The following is a 13574-nucleotide window of genomic DNA, read 5'->3' on the forward strand; positions in this document are numbered from 1 at the left end:
TAAATTTAGTGTTAGATCCCTTTATGTTAGTTTCAAATATAGTCACGAGAAGTATGGGGGGTTAAAGTGCCCTTGAAGGTTAAAGTTCTCATGTGGTTGGTCCTAAGGAAAAGTATTCCAATTAGAGATGTTCTGACTAAATGAAACTGGGAAGGTAGTGAAAGTAAATGTAGTTTTCATGATTATGCCGAAAGTATACGACATCTTTTCTTTGACTGTGCGATTGCTAAATATGTGTGGGGAGTAGTTTGTGTGGCTATAGGTTTGACTGAATTCCCCAAACTGTAGATCAATTTAGTGCTTGGATTGGTAAGTTTTAAAGGTAAAGTAAAATAGAGGTTAGCTTTGGGTGTGACAGCTGTGTTCTGGACACTCTGGAAAACTAGGACACTGCTACTTTTGATCACATATGCACTAGTGATCCTACTATGGTGGTGTATAAGTTGTCTCATTGGATTACATTATGGTTTGGTTTACAGATAAAGGAAAAGAATTGGAGGTACAGAGATCAAGATGGCCGCAAACTCACTCTTGATAACTTTTATGGTTTGCTATTATGGCCATGCTGCTCATTAAGATGGGTTGCTATCATAGATGGGTTGCTTATTTATCAGTCTTGTTTCAGTGTTTCTTTATTATTATTGTTTGTTTCCTCTTCATTCCTTCAGTTTTATGTTCCTTTATTTAGTAATTTTTCTTGCATCATTTTTCAGTATTTTAGTCAATAATTATTTAGTTCATCTCAATAGCCCCTTATAATTCTCTATTTAAATAATTATTTCAGTCTTTCCTGTTAGATTCATTCATGCCTTCACTTGATTTGGCTGATCAGTGTGTTTGGTATTTCAAATAGTTCTGTATTTTCATTTCTTTAGTGTTCACTTTGTCTTTTTTTAGTATGCAGTTTATTAATTTTTAAGTCTTCATTTGTTTATAGTCATCAGTGTCCCAAAGGATCAGTACCTTTGGTATTTCATTTGGTCCTTTTTAGTTTTTTGATAACTTGTTAGTTATTTTGTCATTCTCTGTCCTTGTCCATCAGTTTAAAGTTAAGTCGTTAAGAATAAAATTAAGCTATCCATCAGTTTAGCTATAAGAGTAAGTTTTTCTCTGCCATATGTGCAATCTCTTTTTAAGTCTATCAGTTTTCAGAGTTTAAGAAGCATCAGCAGAGCAAATCTTTCTTTTTCGAAAAATATTTTTATTTTCATTTCTTCTTCAGTTTCTGTATGACTTCAGTTTTCTTTTCTTTTTCAGATATAAACTTATTATTTTTAGCATGCAATCTCTTTTTAAGTCTACCAGTTTTGAGAGTTTAACAAGCATGAGGAGAGCCAATCTTCTTTTTTCGATTCTTTTTTCATTTTCTTTCTTCTTTAATTTCTGTATGACTTCAGTTTTTTTGGGTTCATTTTAATTCTTTTTACTTGCTCCTTTTTCTGCAGTTTGTGCTATGGCACTCAAGGTCCGAATTCAACGGCGCAACTGGTGACTGTGCCCTTTGAGGAATGTGGGGGCCGCAGATTTCTGCAGTTTGTTCATTCAGGCACATCAAGATCGCTGGCTAACAAGTTTACAATACTGCCAGGGCATCATCCACCCAAAAGCAATCCTGGGACTCATTTCTCACCCCGACCTGGGCAAGTTCATGTGCTACGGTGTAACAGACACGACTACTAAAAGAGAACTTGAAAGACTCAAAATTTGAAACACATAAACTCCAAGCTTCCTTCACCAGTACGCCGATCGTTGCCATATCAAACCCCTTGCTGTTCAGCGAATTCACAAAATTGGGAGCATCAGACTCTCGAAAATAATTCGGTTTGCGCCAAGTCTGATAGCCCCATCAATAGCAGCAAGGCACACCACTGCTTCAGAATGAAGTAAATCTCTCAGGTGCACAGATGTTCCTGCGCCAGCAGCAGCAAAATCATCTCTGAGGACTAGAAACTGGCTCCCCTGTGTTGGCTTTCTTCCTGACATCCCACCACTCCCACACAAGACAAGAGCCCTCAGCTGGGAGGCACTATCAGCTTTCCACAATTCACCAAGCATCTCATGGGCAGACTTGTGCTTAACCAAGATTTCCCTAAGACCACCCAACGCCAGCCTGCTCCGACATTCTTTTACCTTCTTACATTTGAGGAAAATGTGGCCGCCGTCTTCATTCAACCGATGACACACCGGGCAGGCCGTGTCTAGTTCCACCCCCAACCTCTGAATCTTCATCCTGTTTGCCAAACTTTCGTGAGCAAGGAGGCGCCCCACAAACATTTTGTACTTATTGGGACCCCACAACTTCCAAATTTGCTTCCACTTGAAATTTTCAGTGCTGCTCCCTTTTATTTCTGCGGAGGTAGCCGTTGATCCTATATACAGGATAAAAGTTACTTCCCAGTCTTGATCTCTTCAATATTTTGCTTGTGTTTTGTTAGAGAAGTGTGAATATCTTGAATGGGGGCAAAATTGGATTTCCTGGACAAAACGATGGAACTAATGTAAATTTCAGAGTAGATGTTGGAATCAGTAGATGAGGACAGACTTGTTTCACATGGTGTTGTTTGGTTTAGGCCAGGGTTTCTGCTCTTATTTGGACAAGCACATGCAGAAGCAAGTGTCATTTTGTAATGGAAGTAACTTGTCTTCTTTGAATACCAGTGTATGCGAGTGGGTGCTAAATGGATTTGAAATGTGACTATTGTTCTTGACATACATGCCACTTTCGTCTCCATTGGGGACTGATGGATTCTATTCTCTTCCTCATCAACTTGGGTGAAGCTTTTTTTTTAGGGTCACGCCCGGCCTCTGCATTAGAGTGATGCATGCGGCCATACCATTCTTCCTCATCAACTTGGGTGAAGCTGACTATACCATTCTTGAAAAAGGAAGCTGCGGCATTCTTTGTGGACTTAACTCTTAAGAGATTCTGGTAAATCTGTAGATGAATTATGGTACTAGGTTCTAGTTTGGAGTATTACCTTTTGTCAGCTTAAAGTGACCTTACTACTTCATGGCCATCAAACTAACTTTTAATCTCAAGAATCAGTGCGCTGACTGAAGTACACGGGCTTCTTGCAACCTGTCCAGATGGACAAAATGAGACGCTACTAAAAGCGCAGCGATAACAAACTTGTCCCGAGCATTCAGAGAGGGAGTGATGATCTACATCTACATGATGGCCCTGGAAGATCAAATACAGTAGGCTACCAAGGATTGGGAACATGGTATGATTCGTTTTGATGCTTTATTGTTAAGTGAACTATCTTAGTTTTAGTACTGGAATAGAACTGTCTAATACTCTAATTGTGTCATTTGGGTGTGCTGGAATAGGCCCATTTCTTGGCGATTCAATCTATCTTGAGAAAAAAAAAAGGTAGCAACAGTTTCCACATCGTAGTCCCAAAGTCTCTCAAGTCCATCTTCTACCCGCGAAGAAAATCGTCACACTCACCGGCCGAGTAACCGTCATCAGGACTGAGCAGTTGCAAAGACCGAAACTTAAGCAATAACACATGCCGACTACATGAACCACAGTAGGAACTTGTTGCAAGGGGCGGGACAAAACGCACACTTAACCAATGTCAGGCAGGGCCTGTGAACAAGCTGATGAAAATCTGCCGCGGAGCCACCAACAGCAAGGAAGAAGAATCCAACACTATGCTCAATTCCTTTTAAAAAAAACTATGCTTGATTAGAAAGAAACTTATCTGGCCCTAGCTATAAATGGGTGTGGAAAGCCCCCATCCCGCTGAAAATCAAAATTTTCTTGTGGCAGCTTTTTCAGAATGTTGTGCTTACAAGAGATAATCTGCGCATTAGGAAGTGGCCTGGGAACCCTACATGCTCTTTTTGTACAAGTGTGGAAACAGCGAACCACTTGTTCTTTACTTGCCCGCTTGCCCGCACGGTTTGGGGCGTGATGGGGATGACAGTTGGATCCTCTTGCTGTCCTCGATCGCTTTGGCAAAGTTGGGCTTGGCTATATAAGTTCTTTCCAGGAGGAAAGCAGTTCTATATGATGATTATTGCTGCCATATGTTGGGGGATTTGGAACCTCCGCAATAAAGTTACTTTTGATAAACATGTTGATCGCACTCCGCTGGAGGCTGTTTTCACTGCATGTTCGTTTATGTTATATTGGGCAGGTTTGCTTAAAGGAGAAGACAAGGTGAAGCTCCAGGCTATTGGCTCACGCGGCTGCTACCCTGGCAGACAGATCCTTCCCTCGTGGCAGACTCCTCTTAGGAGACAATGACGGGATCCAGATCGGCTAGCTGGGTGCATTACTGATGTCTTTTGGTCCTGTTTCCCACTGGGGTTTGATGCCCGCTGGACTTGTTCATCTTGGTAGCATTTTGCTTCGGCGTCTTTATCAGTAGTTTCATCATTGAACTCTCTTAGTTGGGCAGTGGCTTGTAAATGTCATCAGGTTTTCGCCCCATGGCGGATGGTCCGCTTTAGGATCATCGGGCGGTGGGTTTCCTGATGATGCGCCAACTCGCTTCTCCCCTTTTAGTCTCTTTTTGCTTATCTCATTTGGGTTCTAGTTCCTTGTTAGTAAGTGGCTGAATGACAAAGACTTGATAATAGACTGATGTATTTCCGTTGATTGCAAAATTAATGAAAAGGGATGTGAGCCCGGTTTGAAAAATAATAATATTCTGGCCTGCCGCCATAGGTACCATCGCGTCACCCATCCGGCTGCCTCACGGGACCATGCCATCAGCCTACCGCCGGCATCGATGCAAACACTGTCGGGGCTTATGACATTGCTGAGATGTCATCGCCGCCTCAACATCGTTATTAGGAGAAATGAACAAAGACCTACACAACAAGAGAGTATACACCTGACGAAGAATGCAGTCCGCCTGTGCCTCAGCACGCCTAGATGACGTCCTGAGCAGGTCGAGAACGATGGTCTTGCTGGAGAATAGAGAAACCCTAGCCGCCTTTGTGCGAAGAGAAGAGAAAGAATGAATTTGATTTTTTTTCCCTTAGCACCATAAATAACCAAGAAATTCTGGTGATGGATCCTACTGGCATAAGTTTGATCGTCTTTTGTCATAAATGGCACAGATGAAATAGTTTTGTTAGGTCCAAACCAGAGCGTTTAGCTCACGCTGTGACCAATGGAAATGAGTAGTCTTGCCCCATCTACCACATGACAAATGTGATTTACTTCTTCATGACCATAAAACTGACATTTCTCAGCGTGCTAAAGAATTTATGCAGGCTTCTCACAATCAGTTCAGATGAACAAATGAGATACTACTATGGCTCGCTGAGCGCACGCTGATAAATGGTGTATTGATCATCCATGCTGCCCTTGAAGATCAAAGCAGTAAGTTACCATGGATGGGGATTCGTTTTGGTGCTGTTATGGGACTGTCTATCTGGAAAGAAAGGCAGCACAACAAGAATGCTTAAAAGGGCAGCACAGTGCACGTAGCTCCTGCTTGCGCAGAGTATGGCAATAATGCTTGAAAGGACAGCAAGAATGCTTGATTATGTAAAATTTGTGACAGAGAAAAGCTACAGCCAGAACTCATGTACCCAGTACAGGTTCGGTTCTGAAAATAAAACTAACAGCAGAATGAGCTAATGCAGCTCTTTAAAAAGCAGTACTAATTCAACGCTAGGGTAGCAAGAAAAAAACATCACAAGCCATCAACGACTGCAAGGTGACCGGGAGAGTAAAGACCAAGGAGCACTACGCTGACAGGACTGCGTTCCGCCGAAATATGAACATTACCATCACCAGTCACCGATACCTTAGTAAAGCCTGAGGCGGCACTTCGACGAACCGCAAAAGCATTTCTTCTCCTTCACCTTGCCATTCTTGCGCACATTACCTATGTTATAATTGTAATCGTAAGTAAGCTCTTGTAGAGGACGGATATTCTTTTCGGCGAAAAGCATAACATGCGGCATCCTCCTATCATCATGGTCCCAGAGAACATCCTGTGCATGCATGTTTGGAGAGCAGCTATGGTTGATGAATCTTCCAACATTACCACACTTTGCAGCATCTATTGTATAGCCCAAGCCTTCCGCCGTCATCTCGGATTTAGAAGATTCTGAACCTTCTTCTTCTTCTTCATCATCGTCATCGTCACGACCAATATCAAAAAGGTATTCATCATTTTCTGTCCTCTCAGCTTCTGTCTCTTGCAATACCTCACCTACATACTCGCATACGAAACTACCTGAAGGGATAAAACTGAGGGATCTTACGCCCCAACCTGTCTTCCCGGTCTTGAATATTTCCAGTGGAACTTTGGGGCCGTGCTGGCTCACCCTATTGTGGCATGTTGGCGGGCACCTGCATGCAGTTTTGACAATTTGGTTAGCTCACCATTTCAGTTTAACCTAAATTGTCTAATGTGAACAAATAACTTTTTGTCAAAACCAACTTCAGGTAAGCAGGTTTCGGCTGTACGAGAAAGTTTCCCATATTTCACAGCCATCTGGATTTACCAATCTAAACTTACCATGCCAGAACTAGTATAACATTGAGCTGGCAATAAGAACATGTTGTCGGACATTAAAAATAAAAATATTAATGGGTTGTTCTTGCCTAGCTAGGTTATGTTATTTTGTTTTGTAAGTTACTGAACACCCTACCTGCATGATGGGCCACACTCATATATGAGAGGCTTTGTATAAACAATTGCGCTATTCAAATTGAATGGGATCTCCCCTCCATTTTTCACAGCACAAGCACATTCACTAGAGTCCGAGCAACCGTTAGTGCAGTCACAGCCTACTGAAGGTGCTTTTGCATATGAGGGCGGATATATGACTTTGGTAATGTACTTAAATGGCGTTGGCAGCACGCCATCAATTGTGTTGATCACACATATGGGAATGCTCTCTTTTCCTTGAGATATGTCAGGCAAACAAAGGCCTTCACGAACGGTAAGAGAGTTATTATTCCTACAAGTGAGAGACTGAGAAACACCAGCAATAAGCCTCTTCCCTTCTGTCCACAGGCATTTGTCAGGAGCCATCAATGCTAATACAGTCATCTTGTTGGTGACAAGGCCAACATTATCATTTTCTTTAATTTGATCGGTCGGAAGATGATCCCCACACTTAGATTCCTTCGTGAACCTATTCCCAGAGTCCTTGCTGATGCCATCGTGCTTTAACTTATGAGCAAACAAGCCTTTCTTCACGTTTTTAATATTTGAGGAGCGCGCCACTCCTCTTCGAGTTCTTGAAATCTGGTTTCCTGTCTTGTCATCTTCAAAGACCCTCCTATCATCTAGCAATATCCCATTCACCTTGACATTATCTGGTCTCTTGCCCTTTGTCTTCACATTAACAAGAGCTCTCACATGCGTCCTCGAAGTACCTTCTTGCAAGCTTCCTTCACATTTGTTTTTTACATCACCAACCCCCCCTACAAGTGGTATATCCTTTGGATCGCGCAATCGACTTCTCTCATCAATCTTCGTAATTTTGCTTCGGGTATCAACACTCAAGTCATCTGAAGGAGCACATCGAGGGATGTTGACGCATGATTTATTATTTCTTTCATGCGCAAGTACTGCCAAAGATTTCTCATCATCTTCTAAGGAATCTTCTCCATCCTCTCTTGCCTTGCGCCTAGCCGATGTAGAAGGGGTAACTTTGGAGCGCAATTCTTTCCTTGGAGTAGCAACCTTCTTCACATTTTTCCTAGGAGCAAGCGATTTAGGAACACTACCAATAGATTTCTTTCGTTGCGTCCAAGGGCATTTGTCTGGAGCCATCAATGCTTGTATAATTACCCTATTAGTATTAAGGCCCACACCATCCTTATCTTCAATTTGATCGGTCGCAACATGGTCTCCACACTTAGATGCCGAGCGTATCACGTCAAGCACACGTGCATCATCTACCAATATCACATTGATCTTGACAATCTCTGAACTCTTGCCCTTTCTCTTCACATTAAGAGGGCCTCTCGGATGAGTCCTCGGAGTGCCTTCATGCAAGCGTCCTTCGCGTTTGCTTCTAATCTCAGCGTTCCTCGCTACTAGCGGTGCGCGCTTCCTTTCACGTAATACTCTTCTACCATTCATCTGCTCCAAGAAACTATGTCTTGGTGAGTCACTTGTAACATCATTTAGTGGATTATCATGGCCGTGTTGGCCTCTTGCAAAACCATCTTGAACAATAACGTTGACGACTTGAGATTCTTGGATCTTTTGATTGTGTGCCTCGGTAGCTCCACCAACCTCTTTTATTTTGCCTTCCATTTCCACATTAGAATTATCTCGCCTCAAAATCGGAGAAGCACCATGACCTGAAATTGTAATCATGAGCAAGGCATCCATTACATAGGCACACCCACTAGTGAAAAATGATTGGCGTGTCTACATACCAACATAATTTTGTGGACGGTCTGCAAAATCATCTGGAGCGACACAATTGACGGCTTGAGATTCTTGCTTATGATTGTGTGCCTCGGTGGCACCTCCGACCTCTTCTCTTTTACCTTCCGTTTCGTGATTAGAATCAGCTCGCCTCAAAATCGGAGAAGCGCCATGACCTGAAATTGTAATCATGAGCAAGGCATCCACTACATAGGCACACCCACAAGCGAAAAATGATTAGCATGTCTTCATACCAACATAATTTTGTGGACGGTCTGGAGCGACACAATTGACGACCTGAGATTCTTGCATATGATTGTGTGCCTCGGTGGCACCTCCGACCTCTTCTCTTTTGCCTTCCGTTTCGTTATTAGAATCATCTCGCCTCAAAATCGGAGAGGTGCCATGACCTGAAATTGTAATCGTGAGCAAGGCATCCACTACATAGGCACACCCACTAGCGAAAAATGATTGGCGTGTCTTCATACCAACATAATTTCTTGGACGGTCTGCAAAATCATCTGGAGCGACACAATTAACGACTTGAGATTCTTGCATATGATTGTGTGCCTCGGTGGCACCTTCAACCTCTTCTCTTTTGCCTTCTGTTTCGTGATTGGAATCATCTTGCCTCAAAATCGGAGAAGCACCATGACCTGAAATTGTAATTGTGAGCAAGGCATCCACTGCATAGGCATACCAACTAGCAAAAAATGATTGGCGTGTCTTCATACCAACGTAATTTCGTGGACGGTCTGCAAAATCATCTGGAGCAACACAATTGACGACTTGAGATTCTTGCATATCATTGTGTGCCTCGGTGGCACCTCCGACCTCTTCTCTTTTGCTTTCTGTTTCGTGATTAGAATCATCTCGCTTCAACATCGGAGGAACACCACAACCTGAAATTGGAATCATGAGCAAGGCATTCACTGCTAAGGCACACCGACTAGTGAAAATGATTGGTGCATCTGCATACCAGCACCTCCTTACCTCCGACGCCGATGCCGGTAGCAGCAACACTCCCACAGCCAGGCGGAAATCTGCGCTTGGCTGAGACCGCTCTCCTCTTGGGAGGCGGATTCATGACAGATGCCGACCACCTCTTCTTTCTGCTCTCGTCCTCCTCCCTCTCCAATTCACCGTCGCCCACTCTGCTTCCCACAACACTGCCATCTCCATTGCCAATAACAACATCCTCATCCCTGACCAATTGCCCCTCCACATTCAACGATTCGGCCATATGACCGCCATCTTCCATGGAGCCATTAGCAGGAGCAACGGCACATTTCCGTGGGACGGCGAACGCCAGCGGCATCACATCGAGCGCCCTGACCTCTGCCTGGCCATCAGAGGGGCGCGCATCCCCGACGCCTGGCGGCTGCGGCTGAGGGGGGTCGCGCGGGAGCCCGCCGTTGCACGCCGCAGAGGAAACGCCCGCGTGGCCGGCCGCCTCGTCCGCCGTTCCCTGGACGCCCCTCTCGCCGTCGCCGTTCTCGGCGACGCGGCCGCAGCTCGGCGGCCAGGAGCGCTGGGCGGAGACACCCCCGCGACCGCGAGGCGGCAGCACCTCCACCCCCGCCGTCGGGGCGCAAACCCTGCATACAAATCCAGATCGACACCTCGTCAACAATCTACAGAAAGGGGACGAGCCAAACCATGGATAGGTATCGGCGTTCGCGACATGCGCGTACGCGCACGCGACGGGCCGGGTGGTTTCGCCGGACGGGCACTCACATTCCGCCGACGGGCAGCGGCAGGCCGCGGAGGTGGCGTCGTCTGGCGACTGGAGGGGAGGTAGACGGTGGAGACTGGAGCGGTCTCCCCCTATGTTTGGGAAGGAGATGCGCATGGGTTGTTTCGTAGTATAGTACTCCTACTATTACTCCCGCGATATTGTTGCTCCGTCGTCGTGACGATAGCTGATTTCTTTCGTTATGACGCATGATTTGGTCGGTACTGTGGAGAAAGATCGGTCTGACCAAATCAGATCGTACGGGCTCTAGAATCCTCCGAAATGACAAGGTTGACTATGGGTGGGTTGGATTATTTGTGGTTTTATTACTTACAACAAAAAGGTTCACCTGTTGCCGGATCGGCCAACTGCATATAAAACTGCTTTACTCTGCACTGAAAGATTCTAAATTATACTCCCTCTCTGCGTTTCTTTTTACTCCGTGTTATAGGAGAAATATCCATATTCACGGTATCAAATCAGTATCGTTTTTTTCCGGATAAAATCAGTATCGTTAGACGCATCATGAAATTAATTTTCATATTCAATATTGAAATATCAATATTCACAATACCAAATTAATCATTAGATGCACCATGGAGTATTCTAAATGCTGATATTTTTCAATATAAATTTGACTCAAACTTTACAAAGTTTGGCTTGAGACAAATCTTTATGTAGAGTAAAAAGAAACAGAGGGAGTACTGCCTCCAAGTTCTTAGAGCATCTACAGCTGGACTTGGAAAATCCGCCCCCTATACGTCCGCGGACGCGTCCGGACACGCCCATATTTCCCTCCCGACATTCACATATCTCGAATCCGGACTCTCAAATCCATGCGCGTCGATCATAAAAGACAATGTCGCACGTAAATAGCAAATGTCGGTACGAAGCATAGATGGCGTTTACACAAAATTTATTTTAAGTGCCAAACTCAAACATTAGCTTATTAGTTGCCATTTTGGGCCCACATGTGATCCACAAGATCATTGAGTAGTTGCGTGTGCACCTGATGATCTCGAAGATTCTGATGCATCTGCAGAAAGTTCATAAACTGAGCCGCATCTTGATCTTCCGGGATTTCAACTTGATCTCCAGGTGCTTCGAAATCATGGTTTTGGGCTACACCATCACCCTCATTCTCGACAATCATATTGTGGAGAATAACACAACATGTTATCAGTTGCCACAAAGTTTCTGATTCTCACATCAGCGTCCCGCACAATTCCCCAACGAGCTTGAAGCACACCAAATGCCCTCTCCACATCCTTCCTAGTCGCTTCATGCATCTCTACTCCTAATGGACGAGTTGGTTGAATAGTCCCACCACTTTCTTCTGGGTTTTTTTTTCGTCTGATTTTTTTCGTCTCACATCCCACCACCATATCTCCTCACGTTGTTTTTTTATCCTCACAATGAAAACTTTCCTAACCCTTTCAAAATTTCCTAATTAGACACGTTACAAATGGACAAGAAACGATAGCAGGTTACCAATCAATAAAATCCAGTTTCATGACAATCAATTCTAAATCCTAACTTTCTAATGCATTGATCTTTGCCTTTTGTCTCTAATTACGAGTCTCTACTCCTACTCCTAAAGGACCAGTTCGTAGGTCGTTCGTTCGCTCGTTCGTTTCCTGCCCCACCGATCGAAGGAACAACCCCGCCACACGCCTCCGATTTTTCTCCCCAAATCATGGGTATTTTATTGGGTTTCCTAATTTTCTCTCATGTCCATAGAAACCGGATCAACACTTGCCCAGATATAGTGCCGCACCGTCTCCCCGTCACCTCCTTCCATCCGACGACGCCGCACAAACCTCCGCCTCTTTGATGCCATGTCCGTCGCCCGCATCATCAACTTCCGCACGGGCGCCGCCCACACTAATTCCCACCGCCAGGAACACGCAATGATGCCCGTCATCTCCGACTCCCTCCCGGACCTGCCCATCTCCACGGCCGCCTACGTCGCCGCCGGCCAAGCTACTCACTCTGACGAGGCCTAGCACGCCTCCAACTGGCCCGACCAGAGCAACCCGGTAGAGCACCACTTTCGTTTGGGTTTTTTTCGTCTGGTTTTTTTCGACTCACATCCCACCACCATATCTCCTCACATTGTTTTTTTATCCTCACAATGAAAACTTTCCTAACCTTTCTAAAATTTCCTAACAAGACACGTTACAAATGGGCAAGAAACGATAGCACGTTACCAATCAATAAAATCGAGTTTCATGACAATCAATTCTAAATCCTAACTTTCCTAATGCATTGATCTTTGCCTTTTGTCTCTAATTACGAGTCTCTACTCCTACTCCTAAAGGACCAGTTCGTAGGTCGTTCGTTCGCTCGTTCGTTTCCTGCCCCACCGATCGAAGGAATAACCCTACCTCACGCCTTCGATTTTTCTCCCCAAATCATGGGTATTTTATTGGGTTTCCTAATTTTCTCTCGTGTCCATAGAAACCGGATCAACACTTGCCCAGATACAGTGCCGCACCGTCTCCCCGTCACCTCCTTCCATCCGACGAAGCCACACAAACCTCCACCTCTTTGATGCCATGTCCGTCGCCCGCATCATCAACTTCCGCAGGGGCGCCGCCCACACTAATTCCCACCGCCAGGAACACGCAATGATGCCCGTCGTCTCCGACTCCCTCCCGAACCTGCCCATCTCCACGGCCGCCTACGTCGCCGCCGGCCAAGCTACTCACTCTGACGAGGTCTAGCACGCCTCCAACTGGCCCGACCAGAGCAACCCGGTAGAGCAAGAAGGCCACGTCCTCGTCGTCCCGCTGTCGGCACAACAAGAGAAAGGGCGTCGTGGCATGTGGCACCGCAAAGCTCGGGAGTACAAGGTCGACGGCGCCGCCGCGGTGGACCGGATGGAGCCCCACACATGCATCGCCCGCACGCGGTCCCATACATCCAACCATGCATCCATACGGCCATACCAGATCATCTACATGGAGATGGAGTGCGTACATGTACATCTCAGTAGCCTTGCACTTCTACTTCCCATCTGTTGATGCATTTTTTAGGTTTATTCTTCTCAAAATGTGCAACTCTGTTTGGATTGCCATCGAGTCAAGCCGTTGTTGCCTGCGGACACCGTGACGCAGGCAGACGGAACCTACCATGGACGCAGCCACTCTCACCAGAGGCACCTGGAGAGACCATGCCGCTCTAGATCACGGTAACGGTTTTGGAGAATGCAAATGCTTATAATTTATCCTCCAGTATGGTACGTTCGGAAGTGCCATTGGTTTCCTATACACATGCTTGGTCCAATGGTTCAGATTTTAATTTTAGATGCTTCACAAGATATATAAGCTAACCTGAATGTGAACACTGTTCAACACAATATAATGAGATTGATTGGTTCAGTAATTGGATTATTGTTGATTGTAAGAGTTCTCTTTTATATCGTACAAACCCTCCGTTAAGCATTCATGTTGATCCTGACGCCCCTCCTGGGA

At 45.1% G+C, this 13574-nt stretch overlaps 1 protein-coding gene across 1 annotated transcript; it reads right to left on the reverse strand.

The window, feature by feature from the left end:
• Positions 1–5480: 5480 nt before the first annotated feature.
• On the reverse strand, positions 5481–10250 carry LOC123121316 (uncharacterized). The gene is made up of 8 exons (XM_044541246.1): positions 10101–10250; positions 9357–9961; positions 9098–9265; positions 8852–9019; positions 8618–8773; positions 8372–8539; positions 6625–8293; positions 5481–6322 (listed from the first exon to the last, which is right to left on the reverse strand). Coding segments are annotated over exons 1-8 (3486 nt in total). The 5' UTR covers positions 10103–10250; the 3' UTR covers positions 5481–5772.
• Positions 10251–13574: the final 3324 nt, after the last annotated feature.

Source organism: Triticum aestivum, chromosome 5D (assembly GCF_018294505.1).
Source record: "Triticum aestivum cultivar Chinese Spring chromosome 5D, IWGSC CS RefSeq v2.1, whole genome shotgun sequence".
Taxonomy (NCBI): domain Eukaryota; kingdom Viridiplantae; phylum Streptophyta; class Magnoliopsida; order Poales; family Poaceae; genus Triticum; species Triticum aestivum.